General features: G+C 42.5%; 1 protein-coding gene across 3 annotated transcripts in view; it reads left to right on the forward strand.

The window, feature by feature from the left end:
* The first annotated feature begins 1,879 nt into the window (after positions 1–1,879).
* The window catches only part of PALM2AKAP2 (PALM2 and AKAP2 fusion), a 237,905-nt gene continuing 220,398 nt past the window's right edge, over positions 1,880–19,386 (forward strand). The window contains exon 1 of one of the 3 annotated variants that reach the window (XM_065745187.1): positions 1,880–2,198. In XM_065745187.1, coding sequence (XP_065601259.1) covers positions 2,154–2,198 — 45 coding nt within the window. In that variant the 5' untranslated portion in view covers positions 1,880–2,153. The remainder of the gene's footprint in view (positions 2,199–19,386) is intronic. The other 2 variants (XM_065745188.1, XM_065745189.1) reach the window with 2 other exon arrangements.

Raw genomic sequence — 19,386 nt, forward strand, 5'->3', positions numbered from 1 at the left:
CTTGGTGCACTGTGGGACTATAGATGTCTTGATCTGTGTGACAGGATATTTCAAAACCAGCTGTAGTAATATAAGCAGCAACAAACAGACCTTTGTGAATAACAGCAACAAAAAAGGAAGTTTTGCATAAAAACAAAAGGCCAAAAGTGATCAAATAAGCTACATGTCAGATGCCATCCAACAGATTATTTAAGCCAAACTGGAAAACTGAAAGAGCATCCCAGTTTAAGCTGGTGTTGTTGCACTTCCCATAGCTGCTAGCCCACCATGACAGCCACGTACGAAAACCACCTCACTTGGGATACTGCAGTGAAAGTTTTATTTTGGCCACAGTGATTACTGGGATTTTGCAGTACAACAAAGGACCTCTTTCAGAGGGGCGGAACTAAGCAAGAAGTCACTTTGATATGCAGTTACGAGGGAAGGAGCCTGGCACCAGTGAGGCAGTGGGAGATGCCTGGAGTCACATCCTGCAGCTGGAAATGGAATCAAGCTGGAGGAGGAAAGAAGCCATCAGAGGGGTAAAATGCCAGGCTGGAAGGCACACCTAGGAGCAGGCACATGGGAAACAGGTCATGCAGGGAGTTTTATTGCCTGTGGACTGTGCCAGTGCTATGGGAGCAATGTGCATATTGCCCCAGGAGGTGAGTTTAGTTGGCAAATTCAGTTTTGTTCCTTAGGGGAGGGAGCCAACTGCTGTTCTGAAGGTGTGGATAGCAGGGTCTAAGTGAGAAAGTGGGGTTTCCATGCTGCTTATGGACTTGGTTTTGCTGCCAACAGGGGAAGTTCATGTTGGATATTACAGAAAAATTTGTCTCAAAAAGAGTGGTCAAACACTGGAAAAGTCTGCCCAGGAAAGTGGTGGAGTCACTGTCCCTGGAGGTGTACAAGAAACAAATAAATATGCCACTAAAGGACATGGTTAGTGGGCATGGTGGGGATGCATCGATGTTTGCAACTGACCACTTTAGTGCTCTTTCCAATCTTAATGATTTTATGGTCCTATGATTCTGTGATCTGTGAATCAAGGTGACCTCCGGATTGCCTCCCCTATGACAATGGAGACTGCCTGTTCATCAGCAGGTGGTTGTGAAGTCACAGTTTCTGCTGCACAGCACACTTCTGAAGGACAGCAGAGGCATGCATGCTCAGCCTCCATTGGCTTCTCCAACAGGGCAGACCTGTTCCTGCTGTGCTATGGCAGCCAGTGGGATGGGGCTGGGAGGGAGCTGGCTCTTCAGCCTAAGTGAGAGAGGAGAGCAGGTGGGAGAATCTGCAAAAAACACATGTGAAGGAGTTGCCAATTGAAGAATGTAGAAACCAGTGCTGTAGCTAAAAACAAAGGTGACGCTGCAAAAAGCTCTGTGCTGGTCCCCTTCCTTCCCCTCCTGCCTCCTTCCCTACCTACAGCACACCATGAGTCTCCAGCAAGGTGGCTTTTACTTGCAGCTCTGTCACTTGATAGAGATAGATGCTCACACGTGCCATGCACAGCCACCTTCCTTCCCCCTGACGTGCTCTTCTTGCAGGCTGCCCTCCAGCTCTATGCCATGTTAATTCCCACAGCAGTGCTTATTCCCTCTTCACTGCCCCTCAGGGCTCCCTCCCCAGCCCCACCAGGTTGCTGCAGCCCCGCAGACCCACTGCCTGCCAGTGCAGGAGGTGCAGCAGCACTGCTCCCCTGCTGCAGTCCTGCAGCTCTGTGCTCACCGTGGATGTCAAGCTCCAGCCGCGACCCAGCGCTCCATAGGAGGAGCAAATGAGCTGAGACGTCAAGGCAAAAAATTATAGCCATGCGAGCTATCCCTGTGCTCAGCTGCTGGGAGAGTGCATACATGGCTTGTGTGACAGCAACAGCGCACAGAAGCTGCAATGAAATGCAGTTAGCAATACAGCTGGGAGACAGGCAGCGAGGCAGGCACTGGTCCAGCGACTGAAATGATCCTACCGTGAGCCAGCCCGCAGCGCCTTCAAAAGTGGCTGACTACTGCACAGGAGCTCGGCTTTCTTTGCAATTACTCCAGTTCCCCCCGGGTGACTGCAGTGTGTGTGCTTCGCTTCACTCTTGTTGCTTTTTGTTTGGTTTGGTTGGCACGGGGTATTTTTTTTTCCCCTCCTGCCTCCCTCTCTCCTCCCGTGTCCTTTTCTCCAGGATGGCGGAAGCAGAGTTGCACAAGGAAAGGCTCCAAGCCATAGCAGTAAGTCAGCTTTGCATTACTTGCTCTTTTGTCTGCGGCCGGGGAAAGCCGCAGGAAGGGGGCAACGGGCAGCAAGGTCGACAAGTTGTGCACGGAGTTCCCCGTCGGGGAGCGGTGGTTGCAGCCTCCCTGCAGGGTTTGGCTGGGGAAGGGGCTCCGGCGAAGTGCTTTGAGCTGACACGTGCGGGAGGGATACGCGAGTGCACAGCGGCATGCTTGAAAGATTGATGATGGAGAAGAGGGAAGAAGTGGGGAGGAGGGGAGATTGCGGGAGAAAATCCATTCTCTGCCGAAAAGGGTGTATTCACACGACAGGAGCTGGGCTGAGCTGATTAAGAAGTTAAACATAAAGGATCTGCTGCAGGGTGGTTTCTGCTGCGGGAACTGGTTCTGGTGTTACTAATTTTTAATACAATCGAGTGCAAGTGTTGCATTATCAAAATCGTGTAATTATGTGATGTGTTGGATAAGCTGTCACCCCAGCTGAGTACATGCTTTCAGGCAAATTCTCTGCAGAGTTTCATCCTGGAAGGGGAGAGGTCTGGGCAGCATTTTTCCCCATTTTAGCCAGAACTTTCATTTCCACGTCTCATGCTGTCATTCGTAATGAGGCACTGCTGCAAGGATGCCCGTGAGGGCCGGGCCTGGCTGCAGGTAACCACATCCCTCGGCGTGCAGACACTGCCAGCTCATCGCCCAGCACACTGTGGGGCAGCCCCACATAGCCCAAGACGTCTCCCCGTCCCACGGTGCCCAACCGGCATGGGAGGGCTGCGGCATGCGGCACATCCCGCGTGGGCTGCGGCCATCCATCCCCTGCCACCTCCCCTGCGATCAACAGATGCTACGTGCTGCAGCCGGCAGAGAGCACGGGTGTCCTTTGTAGCTGGAGGCATGGCTGCTGCTGCTGCTGCTACTGCGGTGCTGCTCCGCGCTGTTTGCTTTGCGCCCTCTGCTCTGCTAATGAGCCCACGGAGATGTAAAATAAGCAGATATAAAACAGGCAGTTGTGTTTTCTTTTCTTTTTTTTTTTTTTTTTTGCCTCTCTGAAGTATTCCCTGAAAAAACATCAAATGATTATCATGCGATTTGGGGGGGAGGGGGAATACTATAAGTGTTTAATATTCAAGCAGCAGGAAGTAGGTGCATTTTTCAGGCTGTTTCTTAAGTTCTATGGCATTGCCAGTTCCCCAGATGAAAGCACAGGGATTGCTCCAGAGCTAACCCTTGCCACTGCCTCAGGTTCTGGGCTCCTGCAGCAATAAATAAGGGAGAGCTTTGCTGCAAAGCTGCTCAGCACATTGCTGCTGTGTGTTTCTGGAAAACTCAAGTCTTCAAACTGGAAAAAAAAAAAAAAAGATGTTTACATCACTGCTGCTGCTTCTTCTGCCTGCTGCAGAGCAGCCAGCACCCTTTGCAACACCACAAAACATCCCTACCCCTTTCCCCAGAGTAAGTTGGATGCTCTGCTTCTTGGTGCTTTGCATTTCACACCGGTGAAACCATTATGGAGTTAGAATTATTGTCTGGTGTACTGTGGCTTTTTGGAATAGTCTTAGGCTACTGTGGAATGAGTCTGAGAACCTGGATTATATTTTCTCTATAAATTTCCTTTACGGTTTCAAATTCTATGGTAGTAATATGTACAGTGAATTAAATTGGAAGAATTCAGCGTCGAAAGCATTCCTCCTTATTTCAGTCTGAGAGTGGGTCCATTGAATGGCTTTTGGCCTACACATTGCAGAGCAACAAGTTGTCTTCACAAGCTGATGAGGTGACTTTTCTCCTGCACTTGGATGGTTATAGATGTTTATCAGAACGCAGTAAAGGTTATTTCTAGAGTGAGCTTTGCTCCATCCGGATGGGCCTCGTGACTTGAGTTTGGTATTTCTTCTCTGCCAGTCACTAGCAAAAAATAAGGTCAGTCATCAAAAGCTGCATGTCTTTTCTCTAGAACAAGAGAAAGCTGGCATTGGTGTTCCTTCTAGATATAACAGTGGAAAAACAGTCTACACAAACTGCAGTAATTCACTCAGGTGTGCAAAAGCTTACATCAGTGCTCTGCAATGAATGCTGGACATACAAAGAGAAAAGCTCCAACCACAGTGCTTGAACACTGCTGCCCATACATTTGTGCTTGCCTTCATAATCACCATGGCAGATGGGTTTGTCAGGAAGCAAAGAGTAATTGAATATTTAAGGAAAACTAAATCTAGATATGAAAAATATGAATACTTAGACCAGAAAGATGGCACCTTTCGAAGATTTGGTTTTGTTCTTTCTTACTCTAACTGGTCACAGTTATAGTGTATGCCACTCTGGCACACAGACAAGTGCCATGGGAAGAGGAAAAGTGGGATCTGTCAGGACATTAATCTGAACATTGGTGAACACAGGCCAGTTGCTCATTTTGCCAGCAGTGAGCACTTAACCTCACTGTGCATTCATTTTCGGTCTGTAAACCATGACTAAAGGGCTTTGCCCGTGCCTTGGAGAGCTGTCAGGGGCGCATGGAGGAGCTTGGATGCTATGTTTAATTTATCAGGGGAAGAAACAGCTAAATAAGCCTTTAAAAATAGAAAGTGTGGTTTTGGAAAAGAAAAAGAGAGAAAGAGAAGGAAGCTTTAAAGAGAGATGTTGCAAATGTAACTGCACATGTTTAAGCTGTGATATTTAGATCTGCTGGTTTTGACTGCAGTCCAGTTTGAAAAGTGGAGATATGCAAAACTGCCACTGGGAATTGCAACTCAGGTCTCTGTTTGGAAGCAAAGAAGATGTACTGTGTCCTGGGCAGGACCTTGATGGCCAGGAGTGATTGGTTTTCTGATCCCTCCTTCATCAGAGGCCAGCTCAAGTTTCCCACCTGGGCACTGTGTAGTGTCAAACCAGAACCCTTGTCACCTGTATTCGAAACTAACTTCAGCAACCACAGCATCAAGTCACATGAGTGCTGGGTGGAGATGCCTTCAGGAGACAAGCAATAGGTTCCAAAAAGAAGCTAGAAGCCTTCTTCTCAACGGGCTTCTGTAACACACTTCAGTGTGTGTATCCCTTTGCTGAAGGCAGCATGGTGGGTTAATTTTTGAGTGTAAAAGGAGACATTTTTGTGACTTAAATATTATGTCTACCTTAAGTTGTTCAGAAGTTTGGAATGTGAGGAAGAAATCTCAGTGGCCAGTAGGCTCAGGGGACAGGTGCGCTGAGTTATTACTCAATATTACATTTTAGACCAGTAAAATGCATGGCCCTACAGTTGATTAAATGGCCCCATTCTCTTTGACTGCGGATATCACTATCAGAAAGTGATCTAAGTATAGGCAAGCATTTACACAATGTGAATATTTTTCATAGCTTAGATAGCACTCATAGACCTGGGAAGTCGGAGGCACTGAATAAGTGTATCAGTGCATTTGAGGTATGAATGTCCATATGAGATGGTACATGTATCAGATGAACTAAAGATAATCACTGGGATTTGACACTAAGGAGAAATCCTTCACTAGAGTAACTGTCAGCACAGGAGCCAGAGGTGGTGTTCATGTTAAGGATGTGTCCAGCCTCCAGACACAAGGGGGAAGTTGCTAAAATGTGCTGATTTCTTAGCATTTAAACCCACTGCTAATAGTGCTCATCCCTTACCAGTGCCTGGATCTAGCAACCAGTGAAATATTAAAGAAAAGTTGTTAGTGACATTCAGGTACCTGTGTCAAAGATAACTCTTGTCAGGCAAGACCGTTCTTGCTCTTTCTGCGCAATTACAAGTTTGTTGAACTGAATCTAATGTTGCTGAAATGCCGTAAGATGTTTGATTTAGTACTGCAGTACTCTGTTGTTTAAAAATAGCACTCTCTGTATGAGTAGGGCATACCTTAGATGGATTAAGGGCTGGCTAGCTGACAGGTATTCCAGAGTTGTTGCTAATGAAAGAGATGACTGATGAGGAGTCGTGTTCCTTGGGACTAAAGGCAGAAGGCTGATTTTTTCTACATGAAAGGAGGTTGTGCTGAGGTGGGGGTCAGCCCCTTCTCTTGGGTAACAGCGACAGGATGATAAGGAATGGGCTCAGGCTGCGCCAGGGGAGGTTCAGGTTGGGTATTAGGAAAAAATTCTTTTTCAAAACATTAGTCAGACACTGGAATGGTCTGTCCAGGGATAGAAGCACCATCCCTGGAGGTGGTCAGGAGGCATGTAGATGTAGCACTGAGGGACATGGTTAGTGGGCATGGTAGGAATGGGTTGACAGTTAGACTAGATGATCTTCAAGGCCTTTTCCAACATTGATGACTCTGTGATTCTATGATTCGTGAACCCAGTTTTCCATGCTTCAAAGTGCTCTCTATCCATGTAGGCTGGTGTAAATACAAAATCAAGATTATCGTGTGATGATAGCACACAGAATGTGGAGCAGCAAGTGATGGTTACACAAAACAGTCCTGCAGAGCAAGGTGGATTATTTGGAAAATGGAATTTTCCTTTTAATGAATTCCTTCACATCTGTGCACAGCCGGTGCTAAGGTGGGATGATGCAGGACTGTGCATCAAGTGCAGGAGAGCTTGGCAAAGGGAGTGGAAGGTACTGTGGGAGATCAATCAGCAGGAATGAAAATGAGATCGTTGATCAACCACTAAGATTAGCCTCACACCATTGAAACCAACACTGGGGCAGGTTTAGATGCCTTCCAAAAAGAAAGCTGGTGGCTATATAAACAAAATTGCAATAATTCTATAACAGCTTTTTCATAGCAGCAATAGAAATGATATTCTGGAAATACAGTACTAGTATAGTTAGTACCACCTCTGCTGGTAACGGAGACATCCCATTTTCTGGGTTGGAACCTCAGCAACTCAATGAGTATCATTTGGCATCAATGAACTCGGGCACATTTATTGACAGAATAACAAATGTCCTTTCTTTATTTTTCACCACTTACCCACAGAATTAAAAGTTTTGACTAGCAGAACTTATGTCTGAGTTCATATTTTTCTAACACTTCTCCACAATTTATAATATATGTTATAAATCATTCATGAAAATTGAAATTCCTGGTGTTGGAGATCAAATGGAAAAATGTGGGAAATTCATTCCATCAGTAGTGTATGTTGGCCACATTCACTTAATAGGCTAGTTTCTTGTGCCTCCATATAGAAAGTGTTGTTTTTTAATTAAGCATGCCATCAAATGCATTTGAATTCAGCCATTTTCAGTCCTGAATCCTGTAGGAAAGCATGTAAAAAGATTAAGAAAGGGATTTTCTGTATGGAAAATAAGTAAGATGAGTGAGTGAGCTGCAAATTACTGGAGGCTCGCAGAGCAATGGAGAGTTTTACATGTGTTTGTTATGCTCTTGACGTCTTCTGCTTTTTATGGTGTCCAAAAGAAGAGAATGGGCTAGGTGGTCTGACCCAGGGCAGTGATCCTATGTATCTAAATTAGCACATTCCTAGAACAGACTGTATCTTAATGTGCTTTCCAGAGTTTTGATCTAAAAAGCCCCGTCCAGAATTTTACTTGAATATTACTGGTAAGTAATTTAATCATATTCCCCCTTTCTTATTCTCTCAATGTCCCAGTTCCAATTCTATTTACTGTTCTGATTAATCATAGTTGTTAACTCTGCCATCTCGTCCTTCAGCAGGCTTTGCATCAGAGTATCTGAAACAAAGAACGTTCCTATTTCTGTAGCTGTAGCTATAAGCTTAAGGACGCACTCACAAAGTTTAAACTCTGAACTGAAAAAAGCATGAGGATTGATGAGACCTTGACAAATTTATTGAGAATCCCACAGTGAGGAAGACTTGGTGGGGTTAGAAGGGTGCCAGGAGGCTGCAGCCTGCTGTGCCTGTTTCCAGCTGTGGGTTTAGTAAGTGCAAACTAGAGATGATGACAAACTAAATCTAAATGGGGTCTACCTTGTGAGGTTCCTGCAAACCTCTGTGGAATTCAGCTGTGAGAGAGGAAGAGTTAAGTTTACGTTTGCTTCAAAGGCTGAAGAGAACTTTCCCTACACACATACCTGCAGCCCTGTCCTGGTTGGCAGCAATAGCACGAGTCAGCTTCATGGGACACCTTCCTCAGAGCACTTGTATCTTGTCTTGACTTCTGGAGGATGTGAAAATGTGGGACATGGTGTACAGTGCTTGACATGGTATAACCTTCGTTCATTCTGTGCCAAAATCCAGGGAGAAGCTTTTATAATGTCTAAAAACTAAACAACATCTCAGGTTTTATCTTTTATCTGGTTTATTTTAACATGACAGTGAGAGAACCGGAAATAAGATGAAAAAAATATTGCTGTCAAGGTATCAGTGAAAACCTGGAATAAATAGAAACCAGAAACCGACTTGCTCTTGAGAAATTTCTAGACAGTCTCCAGACTTACCCAAACTCAACTGTATAAATTTAGAACTGTTTCTACAGCACATTCCTAGCCCTTAACACATCACCAACATCTCTTGAGCACAGACAAGGAGCTGAGATGCTGGATTTCGTTTTGTGCCTTTCCATGTTTTGCAAAATAAGTCAGAAATGAAATGAAATGAAATGAAATGAAATGAAATGAAATGAAATGAAATGAAATGAAATGAAATGAAATGCTTTTTCATGGGTTATCTCGGGGGGGGAAGGAGGAGGGGGCGGGAGGGGAATAGTATGGTTTTGGTTGATTTTGTGTGTGTGTGTCTTTTTGTTGGTTTTATTCATTTATTTATTTGTTTGTTTGCTTGTTTTTTGCTGTCTATGTTAACACAGAGGTTCTCACAATGGCTGATAAAATTTTGCATTTTTGGATAATATCGAACAGAGCCAACCTGGGCTGTCGCTTAACAGAGATGCCAAATGCTGTGGTCAGAGTGGAGAAGGTGTTCATGTGAAGTCACAGATGGAGCACTGGTGCTTGCACGCAGTGTGTAAGTGATGTGATTGCACTGGGATGGTTCTTAGATGGTGCATATGGTGATGCTCAGTCGCTTTCCAAGTAGAACCACAGAATCATCCGAGAGGGAAGGAAAATTTAACAGTTGTCTACTCCAACTCCCTGAAATGAAAGCACTCTTATTCTTCCAGGAATCATTCATTGTATCTAATTCTCACTTTACAAACAGTTTTATTCTTGTCTGGAATGAAATGTGACCTCTCTTTGACTGATTTCTTGCGAAATACAGTAAGTGCAGAGTCTGTAGCATTTATTCAGGAAAGCACCAACCAGTGCACACTCAGTAACGCAAGAGCATCCACTGGAATAATATTTTTGAGGTTCTTTCTGCATGGAATCTTTTGCAAAGATTTCAGAGTAATTGCTTACCAGTGGGAAAAAAGAAGGCACAGATGATGGATTTGCTTGCCGGCTTCACCAGCAGAATCAGCAAAGCTCTGGCTGCTATCCCATGCATCCTTATTTGGATAACATAGCACTGAAGTATGGTCTCGAATCTTTCCATCTCCCTGCTGCCACATGAGCACATGCTGTGTGTGCTCCAGACCAAGGGGTGTATTTCAGCTGTGGGACTTCAGTGGAACATTTAGAGCTTGATGCTTTTACAAGTACATTTAACTCTATTATTTGGCTTTCAACTCCAGGGGCCTTTTCATTTTGCACTGATATGTGCCAGGATCTGTGCCTTGTACTCAGCACTGGTGAGGCTGCACCTCAAGTACTGTGTTCAGTTTTGAGCTCCTCAGTGCACGAAAGACCTTGAGGCCCTGGAGCGTGTCCAGAGAAAGGCAGAGAAGCTGATGAAGGGTCTGGAGCACAGGCCCTATGCGGAACAGCTGAGGGAGCTGGGATTGTTCAGTCTGGAGAAGAGCAGGCTCAGAGTTGACCTTATTGCTCTCTATAACTACCTGAAGGGAGGTTGTGGTGAGCTGGGAGTTTGCCTCTTCTCTCTTGTAACTAGTGACAGGACTAGAGGGAATGGCCTCAAGTTGTGCCAGGAGAGATTCACACTGGATGTTAGGAAATACTTCTTCAGTAGAGTGGTCAGGTGCTGGAATGGGCTGCACAGGGAGGAGGTGGAGTCACTGACCCTGAAGGTATTCAAGGAACATTTAGATGTTGTGTTGAGGAACATGGTTTAGAGAGAACTATTGGTGGTAGGTGGACTGCTGGACTGAATGATCTTGTGGATCTTTTCCAACCATAGTGATTCTATAATTCTATGACTTGGGAGCACAGAGATACTACTTCTGCTCCCAGTCTTGTATTTCTTTTGCTGTGGAAAAGCCTTTTCTACTGCTAAATCTGAACTGAGAAAGACACTGTTCTTCTAAGGGTTAATGCTGCCCATTAAGTCCAGAGACAGTGAAGTGGATATAGGATTTTGTCATTAACACTCCAGACCTGTCCAGCTCCTGAAATACAAATGCTTTCTGTTACTTAGATACAAAGTAAGATGCTGGAGGTGTGTGAAGTTTTCTTCCCCTTTGCCAGCAACAACAACAACCAAAAAAAGAGAGATCTGTGCACAAGAAAGGGCAAACAATGTGGATTGGGGAGCTCTTTTTGGAAGAAGATGGACCTGCTCTAGTCTAGGAGCTGCTGCCCTTCCCAGACAGTGCAAAACACTGGCTAGCTCAGGGCAGGGCTACTCCTGCTGGGCTTCCCCCATGAACGTACATACCTCTGGCTGTCTGTGGTCTGTAGCAGACTTTGGCACTTCCTTTTTAAACAATCCCTGCTTATCCAGTACGATCCTCTTTTGCAGGGTGATGCAAGCATCTGGCATCCAAGTTGTCAGTAAGTTTGCAGTAACGGCAGAGTAGGGGACTGGATTGTCTCCTCGACTGGCACTGGTACAGAATTACACTCTTGGATGTGTTGGCGAGTTCTGGCAGCTCTGTGTGGACAGCGTGGCATTTGGGAGTTAAACTGTCATCTATTTTTAATTCTTACCCATGTTGGCAAAAAAATAATGCTCGGCTGTTAATCAAGTATTTGTTCTTAATAAATGTAAGCATATGCAAGGGCTCACTGCACTTGAGCAAAGTGGGCTTGGGTATAAGGCTGATACGTTTTCTGGCATGGCAAGATGTATCTTTACAACCATTCCTTCTGGTTGGGATGAATGCTGAATGAAGGCTGTATGTAAGCTGACCCCAGCATTCTAGAGAAGTCTGTGAACTGTTTGGGTTAAGGAAGAAGCTTCTAGATAGCCAGGAAAAAAATAGTTTCTAGTTTTTAAAAAGTGAAAAGAGTAATTCTCCAAACGTCTCTGAGCACTGTGCTTTTGTATTAGCAAATAGCTGTGAAATATCAATTCCATTTGCTAAATGTGTATGTTTTATTGCTCAAATTACAGCAAATACAAAATTTAGACTTAGGGTATCTGAAACTTATCTGTGAAACAAAACTGTTCACACCTTTCATGCTTTTTGTTCATCACAGAATCATAGAACAGTCTGAGTGAGGAGAGACCTTTAAAGGCTGTCTAGTCCAACTCCACTGCAGTGCAGAGAGACAGCTACAGCTCCATCAGGTACTCAGGGCTTCTTCCAGCCTGGCCTTGAGTGTCTCCAGGGACAGGACAACCACCACCTCTCTGGGCAATCTGTTCCAGTGCCTCACCACCCTTACTGTAAAAATCTTCCTTATATGCAATCTAAATCTCCCCTCTTTTAGTTTGAAGCTGTATCTCTATGTCCTACCACAAGAGACCCTGCTAAGGAGTCTATTTTCAGTTTTCAGTTTCCCGATCTCCAGAAGAAGAATAATACTAGAATTCGAGTTTTTTGTACCTATTTATGCTCTCATGATTTCACATGATGCTGAGCAGAATTTTTGATTAGCTTGACCTGACAGTGAGCAGTGCCCATTTCCTCCTCTGTGTATCTCTCAGTAATTCTCACGACTGTATGTCCCACAGAGCTGTTGGTCCAGAATCAGTAATTTACAGTCTAGATGCCTCTTGGCAACTTTTTTCAGTCATTTAAAACATTTTCAGTCATTTAAAACAGTATAATACTTTTAACAATTTATAGAAAGGGAGATAAGGTTTCTTTTAAAGATTATTCCACTGCAAGGAAGGAGGGGATGGAAAACTCTGATGAGCTGGAGAAAGTTGTTGGGTATTTCTTGTCAAAACTCTTCCAGAAGTCTCAGGGCATTTGGGAACATTCCCTTCCATATTTGGCCATTTTCTGTAGGGAGAGTACTACATCATCCTTCTTTTCCTGTGGACACATCACCCTTGAAAACAGTCCTAAAAAGAAAGCGTAACAAACAAGATTGTTGATCATAGTACCAACTGCTCCAGTTTCTGCTTGGCTTTTGTTTGTGATAACGTATGGTAAACTACGCCCTCTCAGAAACATAAGAGAACAAAGACAATGCATAACCTCTGTTCCTTTGAAAGCACATGCACCTTAATCACATGGTGAAATAATTTCATTTTGTGTCAGTGTGGTTAACATTGACCATGCAATTGTGTGCATGTCAGATGTGGCTGGTTGCAAGGCTGTGAGATCCAGAAAGATTAGGTGACTGCTTACGAGTTGCTATCTGCATGGATTGGAGTGCATTTTGACTCTGAACCATCCACATGGTCACAAGTGGCATCAGGCTGTGAGCAGACATGAAGAAAGAGTCCAAAAGAGTACTGACAGTTTACTAGCTTCCTTCACTTCGTTTAAGATAAAGGAAGAATTCTTAACACTCAGAACTAATCAATTTCTGTGCAGCAGAAAACTAGGAATATCCTTTCAATGGAAGGGGGATATATATAATTAGATGATCTTTACAGTCCATTCCAAACCAAGACGTTCAGTGATTCTGTGGTTCTGTGGTTCTATGAAAAGGATGTTAGAGGAAAGATAGAAGTCAGAGTTTGATCTAGTGAAAAAAATACCCAAGTGACTGTTCTTTAAGTGTTTCAGACACTCTCTGCATTCTTTCAACTGAGAGCCACCAGAATTTTTGTTTCCTTTCGGATGTTCAGTCACTCAAGTCATAAGTAGCCTACATATCAAGTGTCGTTCTGCAACCAGTCTGTTTGCTTGTGATGCTAAGCACAGTGCTTCCTTGAGAGCTGGCAGCTGAGATGTGCATACTTGGAGACCCAGGAGAACAGTTTAATCCAACCACAGTCTGAAGTTTGATTGGCTTACTTTGCAGTTTTGGCAGAATAAGGGTATGGGTAGTCAGTCGCTGGAGATCTGGATGTTGAGAAACATGATTGTGTCTGTACCTCTTCTGATCTATTGGTACTTTTCTCCTGCTGTACGATCCTGTCCTGTTTCTGATCAAGTTAATAGGAATTTTTATACCAATTTCAGTGGAAAGCTGGAGCAGACCCATGTAAATCCCATAAGTGTTTGTGCTATTTCTGACTCCTGTGTAGCACCAGATATGAACCATATTACAGATCTAGGTCAGATTTTCCCAGACAGACAGTAACAAGTCTCAAAATAAATAAAGAAAATGGAATTCATCCTTCCTCAAAATTTGAGAGTTGCATAAGTTACCACTTGCCATGATCTCTTATTAGCAGTGCAGTTGCATGGATAGGAAGTGGTGAGAATCACCCATATGATATCCAGACTTCTGTGTAAAAAATAGAACTAGATTTCAAACAGCACTTGTTCTCATTCATCCACATGCTTTTACAGGATGTAGGCACTGTTAAGAATTTGGGTCTCTTAGTAGTCAGTGCTCTTGGCTTCATCTCTTGTACATCATCAAGAGTCATGATTTTCAGTAGTTTTATCTGGAATAAACTTCCCTCATCACCTCCTCTTACTGAGCTTTATATATAAATAAATAAAAGAGAAAATGAAGAAGAATTAGGAAGAACAGGAAGAATTTTCAGTTCCAAGGAATTCCTAAGTTTCTTTTTGTGGTTTCTCTGTTGATTCTGGCAGGTGTGAAATCACGAAGGCTGAAATTTCTATAATGTTTTTGCTAAAAGTCAAAGGGAATAAGATCCACCATTAAGTAGCACAAGATAGTGATGGCAGAAGCAAATCAATGCAATGCTGTCATAACATTTCACTGTACTTCTAAAAAGAACAAAAGACAAAAGTCCTACTTAGCTTGCTGTTTGACTGCCTTTGCAAATCATTGGGTGACTTTGGAGTAGATTCTTCAGAAATATGTTGGGTCTGGAAAGGAAATGGAACTGGGCACAAGCCATGGCTATTTCTTTCCAGGGTGGAAGAACTGTCAAAGCTTTTGAGGGCTTCAGGAATACTGTTTGTGTGCGTCTTCAGGTTGGCATGTATATGCAGAAAACATTTTAGTGTGCTTTCTGGAAGGGCAACAGGTGCTCTATTTCAGTGTTTTAAAGAAGCGAACACCATACGTAAGAAACAAGTTAGAGAGAGCTTTCACTGGTGTTAGTAATACATTGTGTTTTAAGTGGTTTATATTTTTATTACCAGTATTTTTTAACTCAGTAAAATCCCACTTTACCCAATGAATAGTTGGTTTGCTTGTGAAAATGTTTCTGAAGCATTACATCTTTTCTTATGTGGTCCAGAACTGCAGACATTGGGTAATTAGAAAAATGAAAAGATGACAGAACTAGTGGCAGCCTTTTGTTGTACTTCAGGAGAAGCTACCTCTGGAACCTTAACCTATTTAATCTACTTTGACTGTCGATTTTACAAATTAACTCCTTTTTAGACTATTTTATCTCTCAAAAAAAAAAAAAATTCCAAACCTCACAGTTCTTTTGTCTAGTTAGAAAATGATAATGTTGGTTTTGGTTGGTCTGTGTGCTGGGATTATTTAATGTGAGTCACATCACTGTTTTAAATGTGATGGTGTAAATGGCATCCAGAAATTCAAGCCGTACTGCCTATCAAAGATCACCATAAATGCATTTCCTCTATGAAGTGTTTGAGCTGTTTTCCATGGCTGTAAGTCACTAAAAGGATAATTAGGATCCTTTAGGGTATGTCTCCATCATAGGCTGGAGTGCTTACATCTGTACAGAGATGTACCTAAAAGTTTTGGTCGGTTACATATTCCAAAACAAGTCCTCATTATATGGCATGCATTAGCTACACATACAACCTAAAAGTACATGTCAAAGTGTTGTAGCAAACTCAGCATGAAGCCTCAAATTCTGTTTCAGAAAAGAGTTCATGGAGTTGTTCACTGTTTATTCTTAGTGTCTGAGTTCAGATACTATCTTCCAAATTTCCACCATCCAAATCTCATGTTTTACCTAACGAATTGCACATTTTTCCTGCATTATATTTAACACATATTTTTCAAAATGTCACAGACTATGAATTTATTTTCATTTTCATTTTCTCTGATGAGGACTAGCTCTCTCCCCATCATTTTTCTTCCTGAGATATAATAAGACCAAAATTGCTGGGAGTATCTACTAACACTGAATGTTCAGCATAAGACATTTTCAAATCCTGTATTTTTCAGAAAATGCACTGAGTTGTGTTGCTTCATATATATCCACAATACTTCTCCAACTGATGTAAAAGAAATGCTGAAACTTCAGTGCAGCTGGCTTTTGCATCTGTCAGACACTCAAAACAAATCTACATTGAGGCAAATCAAAGGCAGAAGCTTCATTCTGTATGTTCTGAGAGGTTTCAGGGTGGTTTTCTTTATATTTTGGCAATGGAGAGGAGGAATACTTATTGTTCACTGTTGCATCAGAGCAGTGCTGAGGTCTATGTCCTGATGTACTAGCCTAACAGCAAACACATGCACAGTGTCAGCAACCAACAGAGTAGAGACCAGAGAGAGAGTAGGGAGTTCAGAGAGGTAAAGGCAGAGAGAGGTAAAATCATTTACCCACAGATGTGCAATGAGTAATGGGTCTTTAGACTATCGCTTCAGCAAGTTGCACTCTGAACCCTACAATTGGTGACCACAATAACTGGTCAAAGGCTCTCACCCTTAATCCCACAGCTCAGTGAACTGCTTCTATTAGGAGCACAGAAGGACCTCAAGTGAGCTCAGGGTCTTGCTTTACCTACTTTCTTCTCAAGCACACCAATGCATGCTGTAGCATATCTGCTGTGAATAAGTCGTGCTTCACTTTTTTTCTAGTCTTGGAGGCACAATACTTTCTGTAGAAAAGGAAGTACAAGCTGGGTTTTTTTTTTGCATAGGGTATGACAGTTTGCACTTCTTTATCTGCTGTAACTCCTCCTATACACGTACATTAGTCTTGCTTCCTGTCTGTTTCAGAGACTGATCCAAAGATATTGCCACTGGGCAAATCTTAGCCCTTAGACAGAAAAAAAAAAAAGAAAAAAGAAAAAACGTTTAGCTCTGAGTATAGAATGACTTCAGAAGAGAGAAGTAGAGATGGAAATATTCTTAGCTGTACAAAGATGTTCTGTCCAAGACATTACAAATCACATAACTGTGGCATGTAGTTTCAAACCCTGGCAGTGGAGTGGATCATTTTTGTCCCTACCTTTCAAGCTGTGATCTTGGACAAGTGGTGGGAAATTTTGAGTTTTTTTTAAAGCCGTAAAGATTCAGAGAGGAGAGACAAAAAGGTAAAAGGGTTGGTGCCAGTTTCCTAGTATGCCTCTTGGAAGGAGGCCTGTTCCACAGCTGCCATTTATCACAACTGTCAGCCAGATAGTTGCTCAACAAAGATGAATCCTCACAGCAAGTAATGTGAGGCACCATGATAAAGGCATCTTACGTTTTAGTGCGTGTATCTTCCCTGAATGCCAGTTTCTCAGCACAGGACTGCAGGAAATGTCATTACATCAGACTCCATCTTGTCAAAAGCTATGTGAGATTTATCAGAAAAGATCTCTGTCTATATCTCTTTATATAGCAGAGGTTTCCTTGTCAATGTGAGATAGAAGTATTATTGCCATTCTCTCTGAATGCAACGCGTGAGACAAGATGTGCCAGTCCATCAGCACTTTGTTTATTAAAGTACTTCTAAACGTTCTAGCAGGTAAAATTTTCTCCTGTAAGCATTGCCTGATGATTCCATGTAGCAGAGCTTGGGTGGCAGTCATGAACCAGCCTGCAGCTGCATTGAAAGCACATGTATCAGGGTACATTGGCCAAAAGTTACTTTATTATGGAAAAATCCTTTGTTAGTACTTTGCCACCATTCTTCTAAAATGTTTTCTTTGTGCCCTTGATAAAAATAAAAATAAAAACAAGTGAGCTTGTATGGCTGTTGTCTCATCCTGTGTGTGCTTGTACTTGACATGTCTCATCGCTCATTACTGTGTGTCTTTTTTTTTTTCTTTTCACTCACCTCCAGCCTTGCTTACTCCAAAAGGAAATTTCATGGACAGATTTCCAGAAAGACTCAGAGAATACAGTAGTGAGGGGTTAAATAAAAAATGTACCCTGAAAATACAGTCTGTTATCACCCCCCCTCCCTCCCCCATTATCTTTTCTGTGTGTGGTGAGTTATATTTTCATAATATGCCTCTAAATATAGTGAGTGTGTCTGCAAGAACTGACTGGTGGGTGGATCCCATCTGTTTGTCACACTATCGGAAAGCACTTTAGAAATGTAAAGGGAGAGAAACTCATCACTGCAAATCCTTACAATCCACCCCAGTCTCTCTTTTCCTTGTCCAGTTTGATGTTTATCTATGCAAAAGTCAAAACTGAATTTCAACTCTTTTCACAAATCTTTTTTCACTCAGAGCTTAACTTTCACATTTCTCATATCTGCATTTGAAACTAACTCTGCCTTTTAATGTTCCTTTCAAAAAGGGTAGTTATAATATATCCTTCTAGTTCTGACTTTTTCCTTCAGTCCAGTCTCTTTGAGCCACTCTGGTTCTAGAGGGTTACCAATGTATAAGATATTCTGTACATGGGAACTATCTGCCACAATTACCAGCTGAATTTTTTTCACGTCACATTTTGCAGTAAATTATTCCAGAGGGAATTCTTGGCAGTCACTCTTAACAATCATAAATACCAAAGCAGATCGTGGTTATTGAAAGTGAGAAGGGAACCCTTACAGAAATTGTCTTCTCGACCATCAGACTGAAAAATGATGAAAGGATTTTTAAGAAAAGCTACAGAGAATTGGAAACAAAACCACATAGGTCCAAGCAAGAGTTAAGTTTTAATTTGCATTCACTCACTTCCTTGGCAGCTCTATTGCCTGAAACTTATCATCCTTGCTTCCTGGTGACAATGTGTTACTGACATCAGCTGAAGTTGGTGGCAAAGATATTACTAATTTAGAAAATAAGTTGTCATCCAGCGGAAATGATCTGTTGTGTGATGCACAGCATCCCTGCAACCTGAGGTAGCCAGGGGGATGACCAATCTGTCAGCAGGGTGTTCATCCTCGCTGGTTGCCATGGAAGAACGTGGTTTTATGTTGAGTCCATAATGAGGTGGAGATCTGGCTTGTAAATTTCAGGCAAGAAGGAAAGCTACTGCATTTTATGTAGTATTTTTTATTCTTTCTCTGTACTTGCATCATACTACTACCTTTTCCTTACATTCATAGGAACTCACAATGTTCTAGTTTATGTGAAAGCTGAGGTTTCAGTGTAGTCACACAACTCTATAGCTGAGGTTTTAAGAAAAATAGATGTTGTGAAATTTGCTATAAAACCACAAGAGCTGCCAAAACAGAACTAGCTGTGATGCATTTTGATATTCCTCCTGTGTACAGCCCACAGTGACATTCAAGGCTTTTCCTGGCAGTTCTGCAGAGGATGAGACCTCCTTCCAGTTTTAGTTAAGTACCAGAAGCTTGCACTTGAGACCTGAGATGAGAAGTGGTACAAAGCTGAGGTGGAGATCCTCCAGCTACAACTGACAAATTTCTTTCACAAAGAACATCCTTTTCAAATAACTTTTGTGAGACAAACCATTGAATTACAGCAGTAATGGAGGTTACATACGTGTAAACAATGGTTTATGTCTCCACATAGAAATCTGATAGCTGATGTAAAAGAATCCTAAATTTTGTCCTTTCTTCTAGGGCATCTTTGTAATACTGAAGTGTAAGTGATGTGATGTAGTACTGATATGCATCAACATTTCCTTGCAATTATTCAAAAATCTTCTTAAATTCCTTTCTTGTTCCCATCAAATTAAATTATATCAATAACTCTGGTTTTAAAAATGAACCGTACATCCACATTCTGCTCCTATCTCCAGTTTACCATCCCTGAGAAGTTTGAATGCACCATTTCTTCTCAAATTATTGATTTAGCATCTCTGTATGACCTTGGTTATACTCTGACTTGGAAAATAGCTGTTTCACG

This window comes from Cyrtonyx montezumae, unplaced genomic scaffold (assembly GCF_038088225.1).
Source record: "Cyrtonyx montezumae isolate F1298 unplaced genomic scaffold, pur_monq_1.0 scaffold_34, whole genome shotgun sequence".
NCBI lineage: Eukaryota > Metazoa > Chordata > Aves > Galliformes > Odontophoridae > Cyrtonyx > Cyrtonyx montezumae.